General features: G+C 31.7%; 1 protein-coding gene across 1 annotated transcript in view; it reads left to right on the top strand.

Moving 5' to 3' along the window:
* Positions 1 to 410: 410 nt before the first annotated feature.
* Positions 411 to 17,851, top strand: part of LOC130895188 (trypsin-1-like) — a 28,303-nt gene continuing 10,862 nt past the window's right edge. The window contains exons 1-4 of the mRNA XM_057802370.1: positions 411 to 584; positions 9,648 to 9,748; positions 11,207 to 11,313; positions 16,969 to 17,114. Of these exons, the coding sequence (XP_057658353.1) occupies positions 488 to 584; positions 9,648 to 9,748; positions 11,207 to 11,313; positions 16,969 to 17,114 (451 nt within the window). The 5' untranslated portion in view covers positions 411 to 487. The remainder of the gene's footprint in view (positions 585 to 9,647; positions 9,749 to 11,206; positions 11,314 to 16,968; positions 17,115 to 17,851) is intronic.

Genomic DNA, 17,851 nt, shown 5'->3' with positions numbered 1-17,851 from the left:
TTAGTATATAAATGAATTACGTAAGTGATTAGGAACTGCTTGAATAAATAAGAATGGCGTTGAACTAATGAAGTATTTGTCTTCTTTGAATTTAAATCTTTTTCCATGAATCAATTGCTTACTAAACACAAGTTTTTGATCAAAAAACTAATTAAAAAAAATGTATACTTTCAATTTATGTTCAATGTGGTTAACAGAATTATGTGCGTTGAATTAATATAAAAAGTTGTATTGAAAAAAAAAACATGAATACATATAAAATGATTGACAGATTTCTAATTCACTGATTGAATTAAATAACATTTATCATAAAAACTATTGAAAGCAACAATGGGAATACCATTCACCAGGCGCCTCTGTTTAATATTGACCACTTTCATTGTTAGTAAAATGCAATCACTCTCTCCTCCAAAAGAGATGAGCGTGTTACATCGTCGGGGGACAATTTCAAACTCCTGCAGTCAACAATCGAAGACATGTCAGTGCTATGGGCACGATAACCATAACCACGTTACTTTTACTGTTACTTTTAATGTCGTTGGCGGTTCTCCAGGTCTTTGGGTCAATGTCAATGCTGAAGCAAGGTAATTTGAAATATTTTATAATCACCAGGTGCATAATATTCATATGGATATGTTGTGATGCAATCAGTGAAGTGAACTGTGTATTTTGTGATTTTTTGTGATAATATTAAGGTACATAGTGATCAAAATATTTATAAATTCTACTTAAATCGTTCCATATAACTATTCTTGTATTAGAAAAGATAATAAGGCGAATTATATCTATTTTTTTCCAAATAATATCAAATATTTGATATCACAACGATAATTGAAAGTCAATAATTTATTCCAATAGAATTTAAAAGCATTTCTTTGAGCGAAAAATTTGTTATGGTGGATATTTTTAACCAGTTTGTAAGTTTGTTCCAAAACCTTTAGAAATTTCATTCAATCTTCAATTTGATTGTCTCTTATTTCTCATTGGAAAATCTTTTTGGAAAACATTCAACAAATTCGAGTGTTTGGGAAATTAAACGATTAAAAATCATGAAGATGTACTAAATGAATTCTTAAAGAAAAATAAAGAAACCATTAGTGATCAACTGGTTTGCGTTTCCATCGAGATTTTAAGATTATTGCAGAATATTATGAAATTATCGTTGATCTATAACGTCATCTTACTCAAAAGCCTATGAAAAAATTTGTCATTTTCAACCTAGTTTTATAAGTAATGAAATATTTCTAGATCCAGACTTGAGAAAATATTTTCTCACTCTTTCTGTCGTCAGGCGAGTAAGATGAATGTTGTCAATTTAGAGCTAATCTACAGCAAAATTCTTTTCACATTCCAAAAAACTCATTGTTCCAACTTCCTGTACGATTTATAGACTCTAATTTTAGATTCGCACCATTCTTTGGCTTGTTGTTTCGATTCAGGCTCATGAACTTACACCAAACTCTCATCTAATGCTATGAAACGATGCATAGAATCCTTCTCTTTTTTTTTTCTTGTCCTTCATTACTTCCTCTATCTCTTCTGTCTACCATCTAATCTAGTCCGCTGTATCATATAATAGATATTTGCATTTTTCCATCTGACTTCTTAATTCTAGTTTCAAGCTTCTGCCTTTGAATCTCTATAAATTTTCTATTCGTGAATATGTGATTTGCATCTCTTTCTCTTTCAGTTTATGTATTGCTATTTTTTTGTACTTGTAATTCTTTTGGTGAGACTAGCCTGTGTTGTGCTCCACTTTCATTTAGTATTTTATTTGATTCAGAAGAACCTGGCCCAACTAAGAAAACACAAGAATTCTGGAAACAGAAAATAATCCGGGTGGCTAAATCTGGCGAATACGGTGCTCTAGATAGTAATCCAAACTTTAATTCTCTAATATTGACCATTGAAATTAGGGATATATGACCTTGGGCATTTTCTTGATGAAAGAACTATCTCTTCTCAGCCAAACGCAGCCGTTTTTGCTTGATTTCTTCGCTCAAACGTTGCATAATACTCGCCGTTGATAGTTTTTTTTTCTCGAGCTCGAATTCTTCTTGTAAGCTCATGTTAAACAGTAGTCTGCAAATCGCTTTCTTGGTCTTCAGTACACTTTCTTTCTTGGGTTGGAGGCATATTCTTGTCTCATCTGAGAGCAGAACAGATCCCCATTGTTCTAACGTCCATTTCAGATAATCCTGTGCGAAATGCAAACGTGCTTGATGATAAGCTGGAGTAAGAATTGATTGAACGGGTTTAAGCTGAGGATTTCTCAATGTTGTTGATGCAATAAAGCGGTCATCATGAGCTGTTGTGAGTCGCCTTCTGCCGGTACCTCGCGGGTCATATCCAGTTGTCTAGCAACAGCTCGCTGACCAAGTTCGTTTTCGTTTGAAGCAATAACTTGGGTAGCTTTTTGTTAAACTAACACACTTGAATAATATAAATATTATGAAAACAAAACGAATAATGTGCAAATTTCTGTCGCAAACTCAATAATTTTACCATTTGACAAATTTTATATTTTCGTTATACTTAACCAGATGAACACGCTTCATTTGTGTACCGGTTGCTATGAATATAAGCGATAAGCCTTGCAGCATATTGAAGCATATTAAATTGTCTTCCAAACAACATATTTCTTTCTCTTGATCTGATGAACAAACAAAAATTCACAGTTGACCGATTTCTATGCACAAATTTCGTATGGCATGGGTATATTACAAATTTCAATTAATTTGCTAGCTGCAATAGAAGCGTGATTTACCGTAAGTTCTAACTTTTTTGAGATGCCATTGAAACGCGTCGTGATCAGATGAATTAGATTAGATAAAGCTGCAATAGAAGCGTGATTTACCGTAAGTTCTAACTTTTTTGAGATGCCATTGAAACGCGTCGTGATCAGATGAATTAGATTAGATAAAGCTGCAATAGAAGCGTGATTTACCGTAAGTTCTAACTTTTTTGAGATGCCATTGAAACGCGTCGTGATCAGATGAATTAGATTAGATAAAGCTGCAATAGAAGCGTGATTTACCGTAAGTTCTAACTTTTTTGAGATGCCATTGAAACGCGTCGTGATCAGATGAATTAGATTAGATAAAGCTGCAATAGAAGCGTAATTTACCGTAAGTTCTAACTTTTTTGAGATGCCATTGAAACGCGTCGTGATCAGATGAATTAGATTAGATAAAGCTGCAATAGAAGCGTGATTTACCGTAAGTTCTAACTTTTTTGAGATGCCATTGAAACGCGTCGTGATTAGATAAATTAGATTAGATAAAGCTGCAATAGAAGCGTGATTTACCGTAAGTTCTAACTTTTTTGAGATGCCATTGAAACGCGTCGTGATTAGATAAAACTGTAATAAAAGCGTGATTTACCGTAAGATACACAATTTTCTAATTTTTTTGAGATGCCACTGTTGTGATTGAGACATACACACTATGAATTGATTGAACTTAAACAATGAATCAATTATGAGTAACTGGATAAAGTATAAGTAGGGTTCTTCTTGATTTTTAGTAATTATCGTCTAGGAAGTAACTAAAAAACAATCAGTACTGCAACTCAATAGTTAGGATAGTTTTTTGATTCATACTACAAAAGCTTAAGCCTCGTTTGTTATTGTAGACGGTTTTCTATAAACAAAAAGCGTCTAATCGAGAGTATATATATTTGAAAAAATTGGAAAAAAATGATTGCTTTGAAATACCGTCAAAATTGAAATTTATCACTCTATATATCAAGATTCTTAATAATTTCTTGGCAAAATATTCAAATTTTAGTTTTTTATCTAAAATAAATTCTAATTTTTCCAAATGATATTCCATAATGGGCTAAAAGAAAGAATTTATTCAGAATTCATTCTCTTATAAATGACATTAGGCAAATATACACTTACTAATTCATTACTTGATGCAAATTACTTATTTCGTCAACAACATCTATTGGAAAAGTCTCAATTCACATTATAGAAAAATTAATATTCTTATTCTTTCAATAAAAATCTCACAATTTCTTTTTTCTCATTCACATTATTAGTAATCAATTAGACGCTTGCTCGTAAACTTTGATTCATCATTTTGATTGTTTTAATAGTGAGGTCTGTCTTCTCTTCATTTGTCAATCCTTCAAATCATTGAACTTCTTATAACTCGTTTGTATATATCTTTTTTTTTATAAATATTTCATATAATCGGATACTGCAAATGTGTGATTTTATTTTATTCCTGACCAACCATTTCGATAATGCGCACAGTTTATCTTTTCCTTGAGTAATCTTTGCGAAAAGAGGATTGTAGTCTAACCTGCACGTCTTCCCATCCGCGGGATTCAGTTAATCTTCAAAATAGTTAAGAATAACATTTTTTTTTAACAAATCGTCGGCTGTTTTCTTACCGCAAACCTTCACTATATTGATGAATTGTCGTGTTTGATACAATTTTCTATGTAATTTTTCTAAAATTGCATGAATTATTATAATATACAGAGTGTGTTTTATGTATGGAACGCCTCAATTATCTTGGAAACGGCTTGGACAATTTTTATAAATTTTTGTATAGAAGGATCTTGTGATACCGCCGGTATAATGGTGGTATTAACATTGTTGTCAGATCTTTTTTTTTCCGGAAAAATAATGAACTTTGTTATTGCAAACGGATCATCTTGTGTATTTTCCGCTCTTCGAAATCCTTCAGGAATACTTATTATTTTTCGTAATATTTTCTATAATTGAATGCCATAATTTCAGAGTTATAGCTACATTTGCGTTCTCTTCACCATATTTATGTGGCTACGAATGCTACAATACCAAATTTGAAGTTTCAATAAATTATTATTGTTGAAGCTTATTGAAAGTCAAAATGAGATTGTTTATTTTAAAAAAAGAACGAAAGTCAACAACAAACTTGTAATATCTTTAATAATTTATATCCTAACCGAAAAACTGGTTGAGTAAAGGATTTATCCAAATCAACTGCATCAACTGAAAACAAATTTTTAGCTTATGTGTCCTGTTAGAAGTAGATCCACACTAAAATACTAGGGGAATATCCAGGGAACTCGATATCTCGAAAACATTGGCAATAAAAGTTTTACGTGATAATAAATTCGATCCATACAATGTAACGTTGGTTCAATAGTTGTCAGATGACGATTTTGATAGACGGAAGAGTTTGCAGACCTAATGATGGAAAAATGTTACAATGGTACAATCCGTACCTACGCAGCTCTAATTTGGTTAACTAAAACATTTTACACTGAAGTATGTACAATTAACCGTATTCTTAACGATTATTGTTACTTGGAGAAGCTTTTCAGACATTTTAGAATAAAAACCGTTCTAAAAATTTCTATAGAATTTTTATTCAAATAATTCGACCTCTAAGACCCATTAACACTAAACGACGTCATTATATTTTAACTTAACACGCACTAAACATTATTATACGATGTTTGTCTGAAAAGTACACGACTTAAAACTGAAGATTTCAGTACTTATTGATATAAACTGGAAAGTATATTTTCCGAAGACCCTTATAAAATATGACTTATTCGCATACAATTTCCTCATATTGAAAGTTTTAAATTGCAAATAATTTCAACACGGGAACGAACGAGCAGCACACTCGGTTGAAATGAAAAATTTAAGAAATCTAATTGGCCCACGGTTGTGTGTTTTCTTCTTGCACACATGTCGATAACTACCGATATTTTCACACAATGTCCGCAGTTAAAGTGCTTCGCCGAATGACATTCTAAATTCATTTATTGAACCGTTATCAAGTGACAAAGCAAATTTGAGACAATTATAGAATATTTGTGTAAATTCTGAAATAGATACTTAGTTTTTCTATGGTTATCGGAAATATATTGTGTACAACATACGTTGAGAGATTATCACGAAAATTTCTGACATTATATTTTTGACAATCGTATGAATGGGTCGTTGTGAATATTTTCCTGAAAATGGAAAAAATTTAGTATCTAACTAACATTTAATATTGTTATACACATACACAAGTAGAAGAGAAGTTAGATAGTGTACTGAAAGTCTGCACGATCATTTACGACCGTCCAATGTTGTATATTTGAATTGAAGCGCGGCCACTCAAATTACGTCGAGCGTTTGTGATGGCCAAAAACTACTACAAATGGTGATATAATCGAAAAAGTTTATCAAATGGTACTGGTCGACCGTCAGATTAATGTTATGATAATGATATAGAAGAGAATATCAATATATCCAAATAACTCTTCGGTGCCACTTTTGACACAAATCGCATTCTAATGAACATTTTCCAAGCCTTCCACTGTTTAAGTCGAATTTTTTTGCGTCGAACCACATTTGAACGAAAAGAAAGTATTGTTCCATTAGGACAACGCACCTTCTCAAACTTCAGAGATGGATAGAATTCCCGAAATTCCCTTTAGAATTTGTTGACCATCCACTGTTACCACCAAATTGACCTGTAGCTACTTGTTTTATTATTATCGTAAATGATTATTTTGTGAAAAAAAAATAGCACGTATGCTTTAGATAAATTGAAAAAGATCATCGTTGGACTAAGTGTATAGACTTAAAAAGTGACTATGATAATAAATGAGTATGAAAAGGATTTTCTTTTCCTTTATATTTGAACTTCGTTTTTGCATTGTTTTGTTCTTTGTATTTGTTCTAGAGTTATTAAATTCTTGTTTACTTTAATGGAAATTTTGTCATTTTTTTTATCCTCCTAGGATTATAGTAGTCCACGAAAATAAATTCACAACTACACCACATTTGAGAGGGTCTTCTTTGGATAATACATCACCATGTGTAATTCGAGTATGTCCGAGTCTTGATGTGAACATGGATGTTAATGGTAGTAAATTCCATAAACTTATTCACAAACCTCGTATTTCCCTGACAAGTATATAAATATAAATCTCTTTATTATTAACCGGATAATTTTATCTAACTCTGATATTAATGCATTCCCATTTCCCACACAGATTCATTCACTTCTCATAGATTTTACTCTCATTTCGTACTCGACCGTGAAAATCTAGCGATTAACCGACTTTTTATTCAAAATACTTTTAGGTGTATTGTTGGTTTTACCTACCGCAGAACGGCAATAGCGTATCGTTAACAAATAAAACGATTTCTTTCTTTTTTTTTTTTTGTGTGACAAAAATAAATTTAAAGCAGTTTGGATGGTGCTGCACCATGTTACAATTTCATATTTAACGCTTTCTTTTTCTTGTATATACTGGGTGTTTCAAACTAAAAACAATTGAGGTTTACTTGAAAAAATTCGCGTATCAAGATAAAGGGAGTTAAAGAAATAAATTTATTCTCCTTTTTTCACGATTTTGTCAAAACTACAATTGCAGTTCCTTCGGTTTCAGGGGAACACTTCTTGCATGGTTCAAGTCATAACTTATCAACAGTAGTCAGCTTGTAAGGGTTGATACAACGATATCTTCTTGCAAGCCAATAGCATGTGGAGTGCCTCAAGGCTCAGTACTTGGCCCTATTTTGTTGTTGAAGCAACCCTGATCTCGCGGCACTTCATAGAACCATATCTAGTGACCTAATCACCCTTAAATCATGTTGCGATTCAAATTTTCTCTGTCTCGACGTTTCCAAAACCAAAGTTTTGTCATATAAAAATATATTGTAGACTCTGTGAATCTGTGAAATTCTTAGGACTTGTTGTGGACAATTCCTTGAAATTGGAATTACATTTTGCTGCCTTATCTAAAAAATTGGGTTCTTCCTGTTTTGCGCTGAGATCACTTTCCAAAGAACTGAACTCATCCATCTCTTTAACAGTCTATTATGTCCATATTGAGTCGCATCTTCGACATGCCCTTCCCTTCTGGGATATGTATGATGCGCTTCAATTTGAGCGAATCTTCACACTACAAAAGAGAGCTGGTAAATATTCACTTGGACTGAACAGCAGGGCTCACTGCAAGGACTTCATTAAAAGATTAAAATTCTGACCCTTCCTTATTTATCTTCGAATCCATTTGCCTTATCCGTAAGCACACTTCTCCAATTGATAATGATGTCGCCTAAAATAAAATATTTCTCTAGCACTACGAGGAGACCCAAGTTTTTAGTAGGTATGCTAAATGGTAAGAATCTACCAATGGTCGGAATCTACCATTTAGCTGCAAGATATAATACCCGTTCCTTTCTCTATTGTTCGGAATTTGTCCTGTTCATTTGAGGTTAAAAATGTAAATGTTCGTGGAATTAACAGTTAAGGTGTCAGAGAACTGACTACTTAGATACTATTTTAGGAGGTGTATGGTTTTTTTAGTGCTTGTTGTTTTTGGTATTTGGCTATAACTTTTCGAGTTTTAACTAAACTAAAAAACACCATTGAGATTTTTGAATGTCATTCTATAGAGAACGGAAAGATGCACCTCTAGGCAATTGATACGAAATTCTTGAAATCGATCTAAGTTTATCAATCCTGAAAATTTTTCATTTTCGACTTACGAGAGATGGATGGACAGCTGGTAATCCACCTCCCAAGAACTGATGCAAAACTAACAGATCATGAGATCTCAAAACATGAATAAGAAGAAGAAGTGACATTGAACGCCAATCGGAACAGCGTGACGTCACACCTCGCAAAACGCTTAAAGGAATCAAGTTATTTCGAGTTTTCAGCAATTGTTGTTAAATTAATAAAGTCCGTTTTAAGTTTAATTTTGAAAGACAGGTATAATTTGCCATAGAATCAAGAATCAACAAAGCAAACTGCAGTAATTTGCCCAAAATTGACCCCGTTATGCTTGACAAATTTTGTGCAATGAAAACCTATTTTTGTTCATCGGAAGTCCGCAGTGTTAAAACAAAGTCTTATTTAATTAGCAGTTACCAGTCAGAGAGTCGCATTTACCCACTGTAGAATGAAAATATTTAACCGATTTTGAGGTTAGCGAATATAAAGTTTTAATAACTTTATTTATGTTTGGTATATTATGGTAGATTTGGCAAAATTCATTGTTTTACTATACATTCATAAATAGATACATCAAGTTTTGTTTGATACTTACATTAAAATGATCTTCACAGAAATAATTTGTGGAATTAGTTGATAAAGTGAAAGCATCTTGCCCCCCTAATCATTTTCTTCGTATTTCTTTATTGTTCGGAACATATATGAATACTTTTTCTGGCGTTTTCATCGTTGTACTTTCACAGTGGGGCACTATACAGTATTTGTAATACAAGGAATTCATTTTATTTATTAAAAAACACAATTGACTGTCATAAACAAACACAGCTGTTTCGCGAGGTGTGACGTCATTCAAGACGCCATGACACTCTTGGCCTTTTTCGCGGTCAATTTCAAATTTATTTCGAAAAACTCAAAATACTAACGTATAAAACCTATTTTTCTTAAAATAATATATTTTCGGACTGAAATAGATGCTAAGCTATAGTTTTAAGCTAATTTCCAAATTTTCTCAACTAGCCCATTCTTCAATATACGAAATGGAGTGGAATTCAACAACTTTTTGAAAAGTTTCTTCTCAAAAGTAATAATTTGTAACTGCCAAACAAAAAAATATTCATTACAGAACTGTAGCTGCGTCAAACTATTGCATTCATTTAATATATTTGATTTTTATTTAAGAATGCGGAAGAAGTGTTAGAAGAGCTAGACAACCACGATCGGAAACTCTGGGCAGAATTATCAATGGGAAGCAAAGCATAAGAGGAGCTTGGCCATGGCAAGTAAGAATTTTTACCTTAAACTATACGTAGATGAAACTACGACTTATTGTGAATTTTGAATAATGAGTAAAGCAAATATTTTTTCAAATCCTCCATTTTTCGTCTATAAACAATAATTCTGATCTTAAGTTTCATATTGTCGATGCGTTTCTTCTCAAACTTATCACTATATCGTTGATTAGGAATAAAAACGGACGTAACTGCAAAAATTGTGTCATAACTCCTTAGAAAATATCACGAATACATCCCATATACAGGAGAAGATAAACGTGTGTAAGTATGGATGTAGATATCGAGGTATCAAATACACGGAGACCCAAAGGATCTATTATGTCCCTCCCTTTTGCTGCGACACTGAAGAACCCAGTGTTTACTGCTGATCCGTTAATCCCACTTCTTTTAGAAAGACTAGAATATGGGATGGGTGTAGCCTTCATATGCAACCCAATCTGCATGCTGCATTATTTGCTAGGTCTTCAGGTGTTTGTTGAGCTGACTGTGTCCCGATAGAACTCCTCTTAGTAATCGTAGATTATTCTAGCTTAGGTTGATACATTTATCTGTTCTTCTCTTGTTATAGTTTCCGAGAAGAATCTTTGCTTGTCCTAGTCAATGTATTTTGTCCCAATTGGTTTTACACCTATTTATCTTCTTTCTCAATGGTTTTTTATTGGTGTGTAGCTGATACCACAGTTCAGGTCTCATGAAAGAGCTTGTCAGTTCCCTTGTTTCCTTGTTTAGCCTAATAACTTTTCATACTTTTCTCAATACAATATATTTCCGTAGATTATTACTTAGCTACATTAGTAATTTTATTATTTTAGTAAGGAGCTATCACAAGATTCCTTGCTTTTACTTTTTATAATTAAGTACTTTTTGATCTTTCTTCTTTAATAAATTACCAAATTCCTATAGCACATTAAGGTACAGTTTCTTCAGGTAGATTTATCCATTATCCTATTTACTAATCTACAAGGATAAGTGGGCTTTGGGCAAAAATCATATGTTGAAATGAAGAATTTCAATATCAACATTTATTGTAAACCCGTCTTAACTATGAGCTCGTCGGAGTGTGTTTTTGCTATCAGCTGTAGATTAAGTATAGTATTCTATTCGCGAGTAATAGCCATTACTCATTCAAATTAATTACATTACCTAACACGCTCATAGTGTAAAAATTATCCTCATGATTAATAACTTTGAATATTCGCTAAAAATTGGCGAAGACATAATTCCAATTCCAAACTATTCTCAATAGTGGATTGGTAAATTGATCAATTTTGAAAAATTGTATGCATAAGTTGAAAGGTTCTAATTAGTAACGATTTACTGCGTATAGGTTACGTTTTTTTTTATAAACACACTGTATTTATTACTCGGGGGGTACATACCCTCGGCTAGGCTTTGATAACAATATGTTATGATTTGTTGAACTATTTAAATAATTTTTTTATTCAGGTATCGCTTCAGCTCTTACACCCACAATTTGGATTTTTAGGACATTGGTGTGGAGGAGTTATGATATCAACAGAATGGTTATTAACAGCTGCGCATTGCATAAACAAGTAAGTCTTAAATATATTGGGCAGTCTAATTTTATAGTACGAACTTCTACTCGCAATTTTACTTTGGTTGCGGGGAATGATAGCCTAGCTTCAGCTGGAATAGACCAAGTTTATCTATTTGCTCGTAGAATATTGTATTTCAGTGTAAATTTGAGTTGATTTGAATGAAGTTAGTACGGTCAAATTAGTGCGAGAAATGAGAGTGAAAATATATAAATTTAAAAAAAGCTGGGTGAATGAGTTTTATTGTTTAAATATAATGGATTGATAATTTTAGAATTCCTCATTGTTCTGGTATTTGAGAAAAACTTGGGTTTGAGTTTTGCAATATGGCAACAATGATGTTAATGTCAAATCTGACTTATTAACTGTCATGAAGTTTGACATTTTTAATGGTGAACGTACTGAGAACGTGTTGTCATACGTATGGTATTTGATATACATATACTTAAAAAATACATTCTGGTCCAAAAATGGAATTAAATCACATTTTCGTGCGATTGTTTTCGACGACTTTTGACGTGGACTCAACCATTAGCATTTTGCCAATCAACTCGTTTCGACTTTTGGTGATAAAACACCATCTCGAGCCACCGTGTTTCGCTGGTTTTCCAAGGAAGTCCTCCAAAATCTACTGTCAAAATACATAGATCTTGTACGTAAACTGATATTGCAAGATATACCGTGAAATTGAGGCTTACTTGGGCATGAATTCCACTCGCTAACATTCAATATTTCGTGAAATTGTGGAAACCCAAATCTGAACAACAATCGACTGTATTGAATAATTTATGTTATTTACCAAATTCAATGGATAATCACCGATTTGTCATTTTTATTGTAACATGTAAATTGATGTAAGTTTTATCAAATTCAGAATACATGTATAATGTTCGTTCTCTACTTGAATTTTGGCAAAAGAATTCCGGCATAAATAATTCCGCAACTCATTCGAAAAATTATTTCAAGAATTTGCTCCTGCAGTGTTTGTATATACCGCAAGAAACATTTTTGTTTCAAGTTGTGTAGATAAACGTCGGTCTTTATGAAAAACTTCGCATGAAATTTAAGTTTTTCATAACTTTCAGAAGACGAACGAAAGAAGAATTACAATTTTATAAGGGAAAATCGTTAATTGTAAAAGTTTATAGGGAGGTGAAGTTACTAGAAGGAATTGTATCTATTTTAGAGAATTATTCTTCAAATCTCGATAAAAATTTTTGAAACGTTATAAACAGAATTTTAAGAACCAATGTCGACTATACAATCCACGAATATGGAATTAATTTTAAAAAATCCATTTTTTGTTCAAATTATATATGGAAAAGAGAGTTTCAAAAGAGAGTTTCGTACCAAATATATTGAAAACAGTCTTTTTTTCCAAATAAATTAAAAAAAGCTATTTTCAATTTAAATCAAATTTGGCAAACTAATTTACATTTAAATAAAATCACATTGAAATCGTAAACGTATTTCGTGAAATTAAGTTTGGAAAATAATTCAAATTGGAATTGGAAAAGTAATATTCATCAATATTAAGTTTAAAAAAGCTTTTTTCGTCCAAATTATATTTGGAAAAGATATTTTTGTCCACATATATTTAGAAAAATTTTAAAAAGATTCTAAATTCTAAAAGGGTCTTTTCTTCTTCTTCTTTTCGAAAAGCAATAACAAAAAATCCATTTTTGTGATAAAATCAAATTTCAAGACTATACTTTTATGGAAATTGAATTTTGAAAATATTTTTGTTTAACCTGAATTGAGAAAACATCAAATAGATGAAAATGAAGACATTTTTGAATTTGGAAAAACATTTTTAATTCCAATTCAAATTGTACAAACCATTTTAACTCAGATTGAATTTTGTGTCCAAATTAAATTTGGATTTTTTTGTCCAACTAAATTATGAAAAAATTAAATTCGGAGAAGAACTATTCTTGATCAAATCACATTGGAAAAGCGAAATGGAATATGAATAATAAATTTTTGATGAAAATTTAATTCGCAAATTAGTTTATATCCAAATTGTATTCAGAAAATCTACTTTTTTTTCTCAAATTTAATAGAAACTATTTTCATCGATAATTTGTTCGGAAAAGCCGTTCTAAATTTCTAAGAACCATTATTTTTGGCCGAAAAGAGATATGGGAAATCTTTACTTTTTTAAATTGAATTTAGAAACTTCCTTGTAAGAACTAAGTTTAGAAAGTAGATGTTTGTTTCATTTGACTTGAAAAATAAGTTAAAAAAAGTTATTTCTGTTCAAATTATATTTGGATAAATAAGATGAAAGTCGAGAAAGCCACTTCAAATATGGAAAAACTATTTTTTCAAAATTATATTCGAAAAATCCAAATTGACAAAAGCTACTTAAAAAAACGTCAGAGCTGTAAGTATTTTAATAAAAAGTGTTGTAATTTTATAAGTTAGATACTATCTTATAAACATTCAATTCTGACTGCGTTGTTTTTTTTGCACAGTAATGAAAATTCTAAACTATCTAAAATCATTGATAAATGTAATCAGTGAAATGAAAATTGAAACTTCATTTGATTCCGTTCTTTTAGAGCATAAATTTCATAAAACGTATTTGAAGTAAGATTAGTTCTTATGAGCGAAATAGCAATTTATCTCCAACTAAATCATCGCAAATGGCCATTTCTATTTAAAAAAGCATACGATCATTGTTTTTAAAATCACGTAGAAAAATCTGTACCTCAAAGCTAAAGAAATGTGAGTAAAATTCTCGTTAAATTGTCCTTTTCATTGATTCTTGTTTATTTTTTCAATCCAGCAAGTAAAACGCAAGTCTTCGAAAAATTGATTTTTTAAATATATCTATCTTGTGAAGTACTACATTTCAAACTACATCATCCATGATAACCCTGACAAAAAAGAGTTGTGCATGCTCTTGGACGAGATAATAACATACCATTTAGGTCCACAGCCTTGTAATTTCTTTCCACTTCTTTCGGTCCCTTGCTTTTTCTCTCCAGCTCTGGATGTTTCTCTTTCTAAGGTCTGCTTCCACCGCTTCCCTCCGTTCTGTAGTCCTACCTGATTTCCTTTTACCCTCTGGTATCTTCCATGCAACTCATTTCAAGAGCCCGTCTTCGTCCATTCGTTCTAAGTGACGTTCTTGTTTTTATAGACGCGATCATTGATGATCTTCTCTCTCATTCTAACTCTGTCTGCTTTCCTCCAAAAATTCTTGTAAATATTCTTCTCTCCCAGATATCCAATTTCTGTTTAGTTTACAGTTTCACAGGCTCAGGTCAGGATTCGTCTCAACATTGTCTTATAAATTCGAAGTTTCCCAGATCTGGATATCTCTTTCGATGTTAATATTTTTCTAAGACTTTCCGCACACCTGTTACGATTCCTATCAGCATTCCATTACCTAGTGAAGTGTAGTCCTAACTTTTCTGTTGCTGTTATTAGTTGTTTCGTGGTTCCTTCAAGATTTCTTCTGTTTCTTACTATCAACGCCACATCATCGACATGAGCTAACCATTGGTGACTTCTGTTAAATATCGTGATCTTTCTATTGATATCGGCTTTTCTTATTATGCCTTCCATAGCTAGATTAATGAGGAATGTTTATAGGGGTTCTCTTGTCTTAATCCTTGTTGTGTTTTGATAGGTTCACTTTTCTTGTTATTAATTTCAATTATATTAGTTGTGTCGTCCTCTAATGTAAGTTTAACTAGTTAAATTAGTTTGTTTAGAATCTATAATTCTCATTATAAATGGATCAATTTGTTCACACTATCATAAACTCTTTTGAAATCAACAATAGGGATCTGTGTTGGTATCTCTTATTCATAACAACCAGTAATTAGTTGTTTTTTCATGAAAATTTGATCGGATGTTCCTCTACGTTTTTTAAACTTTCCTTATGAAGTTTAGGTACATTTGGCTCACCGAAGTCAATCACAAATATCTCATGGCCGGCTACACACATTTAAAACTAGTTTTCACATGTAGCGATTGAGTTAATTTTATAATTAGACTGTAAGAAAGAGGAAATATTCATGGTACATAGACTTGTTTTCTTATCTTTTCCAAAATCGCCCTAAATTTCTTAAGAAAATTGAAACTAATGAAAAACCCTTTTGATAGTATCAACTGTGTTGCCTCAACTTCGAAAAGTAAATATGAGAATGCTGTTCTACAAAACTAGTTCTGGAAAACATTTCAAAGTTGATTGTTTGTCTTCAGTTCTCTAGCTCTCGAATGCAAAAATATTTGATGAGTAAAGTTCTGTTCCAATGAATTTCAGTTAATAAACAATGCAGTGAGATAACTTAACCTACGCCTATGCTTTCAGTCTTACTTTCATTATCGTTTCTTTTGTAATGTAAACTTGTTTTGTCTAAGGATAGTGCGGTACTTAAATACTATTGAAGATGTCCTTGATCTCAGAACATCTCAAGGAAATACTTTTATGTACAAAATGACCTAGAAAGTATGTTTATAATATTATTACGAATAATGTTTGTTAACTCACTTTCTTCTGGTATGACGATGTACCTTTGTTATCACATTTATACAAACGATATTGTTAGAATTCAAGGATAACTTTGAACAAAACACAAATATAACAGTCAATTATTTATTTTATTTAATAAATACTTTTATTTGGATTCATACACTTTTGTATGTATAATAGATCATGAAAAGCACATTGAGGTAACGGAAATACCATTTTCTTGGCAACATTATAGTTATGAAAATCGTCTTTCGAGCAAAGTGAATTTTTGCAACGTAATTTTTTACCGAATTGAATTGTCAAACTCCATTTCTTATCTAACTGAATTATGAAAAAGGGATTCCATTCGATATAAATATGAGAAAAGCTGATTTTTGACCAAACTGAAGTCGGAAAAATAATTTTCTTGAACAAAACACTCCATTTTCTATGAAAAGTGAATTTAAAATATCAGTTTTTTGCCAAACTTAAAAGCCAATTTAAAAAGCCAGTCGTTGTGTAAATAAATTGTTTAAAAACAATGTTAAATTGTGAAAAACAATTTTTTGTCGAAATTCAATCTTATTCTATTTTTTGGAAAACTTCTATTTGGGCAATCAAAGTTTCATCAAATTGAATTGATAAATATCATGATTTTCCACATTGAATATTAAATACGCGTTTCTGTCCAAATTGTTATTGTAAAAGCTGGTTTTGTTTAATTAAATTGAGGAAAAATTGAATCAGGACATACTAGGTTTTGACCACACTCAATCTTTTAACAATATTTTTTTGAGAAAATTTGACTTGGAAAAACGATTGCTGCTCAAACTAAATTGGAAAATGCCATGTTTTATGAAGAAAACTCATTTTTATCAAAAAAGCAGGTTTCTGTTTAGATAAATTCTAGAAAAAATAAAATTAAATTGGGAAATGTCATGTTTTTCTCATTTTTGTCCAAATTTCGATGGTAAAAGCTGCTTGAATTGTGGAAAAGTCAAAATTGGATTGGGTGACACCATTTTCTGATCAATTTCAATCTTAGAAATGCATTTTATAAGAAAATTACCTTTGGGAAATGGATTAAATTGAATTTGAAATTACCTCATGTGATCCAAATTATACTTGTGAAAACTATTTTATTTTTCATTTTTATTTCAAATTGAATAGTTCAACTCTTTCAGCGACTTATTCAATCTACCATTGGCTGCTCTTTGGACTGCAGTTGTAGGAGAATGGGATCGAGAAGTAGAAGAGTATTCCGAACAAAGAATACCTATCGAAGAAGTTATTCTCCATGAGAGATTTCACAATTTTCAGCATGACATTGGTAAGAATCAAGTTTCTATTCGATTTTCGTTTGGTCTATAAGAAAGTTTTTTATATTTTAAATCAACCCATTATGAATATTGAATTTTGTAGTAATAAAAACTTTTCCTCTACCATAACATCTCATAGCATTTTGCGAATTCAGGACAGAAACTTAATGTTCTTACCAAAGATCGTCGTCCATTCAGCCATGAGCTATGGTATTAATAGTCATTCCAATAATTCTCTAACTTCTCGATGATGCTGTAGTCAGTAGTCACCTTAGGTCAGATCTAGACTGTACGGTGGATCAGAAAGCAATTAAAAGTGTAATTAATTCAATTTAACCGTCGTTGCCATCGACTTGTGAATCGGTGCATCATCTTGGTGAAACTGTGTTTTTTCTTCGACATAAGAGGTCGTTTTTCCTTGATTTTTACATTCAAGATATCCAACAACTCTATGTCGTATTCGCTATTGATTGTCTCTTCCTTTTGAAGATAGTCGATGAACAATATTCCATGCGTATTCCATGTTGTGCCTTTTGACGCTTCGGACGTGGTTTACCAGCTGCAGTCTATTCAGATGATGATCGTTTTGATTCCGGTTCTAATGCTTCAACTTGAATTGGTCCTACTGGTGTACATCTTGCTTTGATATAAAGACGTCAGGCACTGTTTTGTATTTTGGGTTGCGCTACCATAAAGAGCACATCCAAACTCCATAATTGATCTAATATATGTTTTATAGAAAGTAATG

Source organism: Diorhabda carinulata, chromosome 6, assembly GCF_026250575.1.
Source record: "Diorhabda carinulata isolate Delta chromosome 6, icDioCari1.1, whole genome shotgun sequence".
Taxonomy (NCBI): Eukaryota; Metazoa; Arthropoda; class Insecta; order Coleoptera; family Chrysomelidae; genus Diorhabda; species Diorhabda carinulata.
This window is presented reverse-complemented; position numbering and strand designations above follow the sequence as displayed.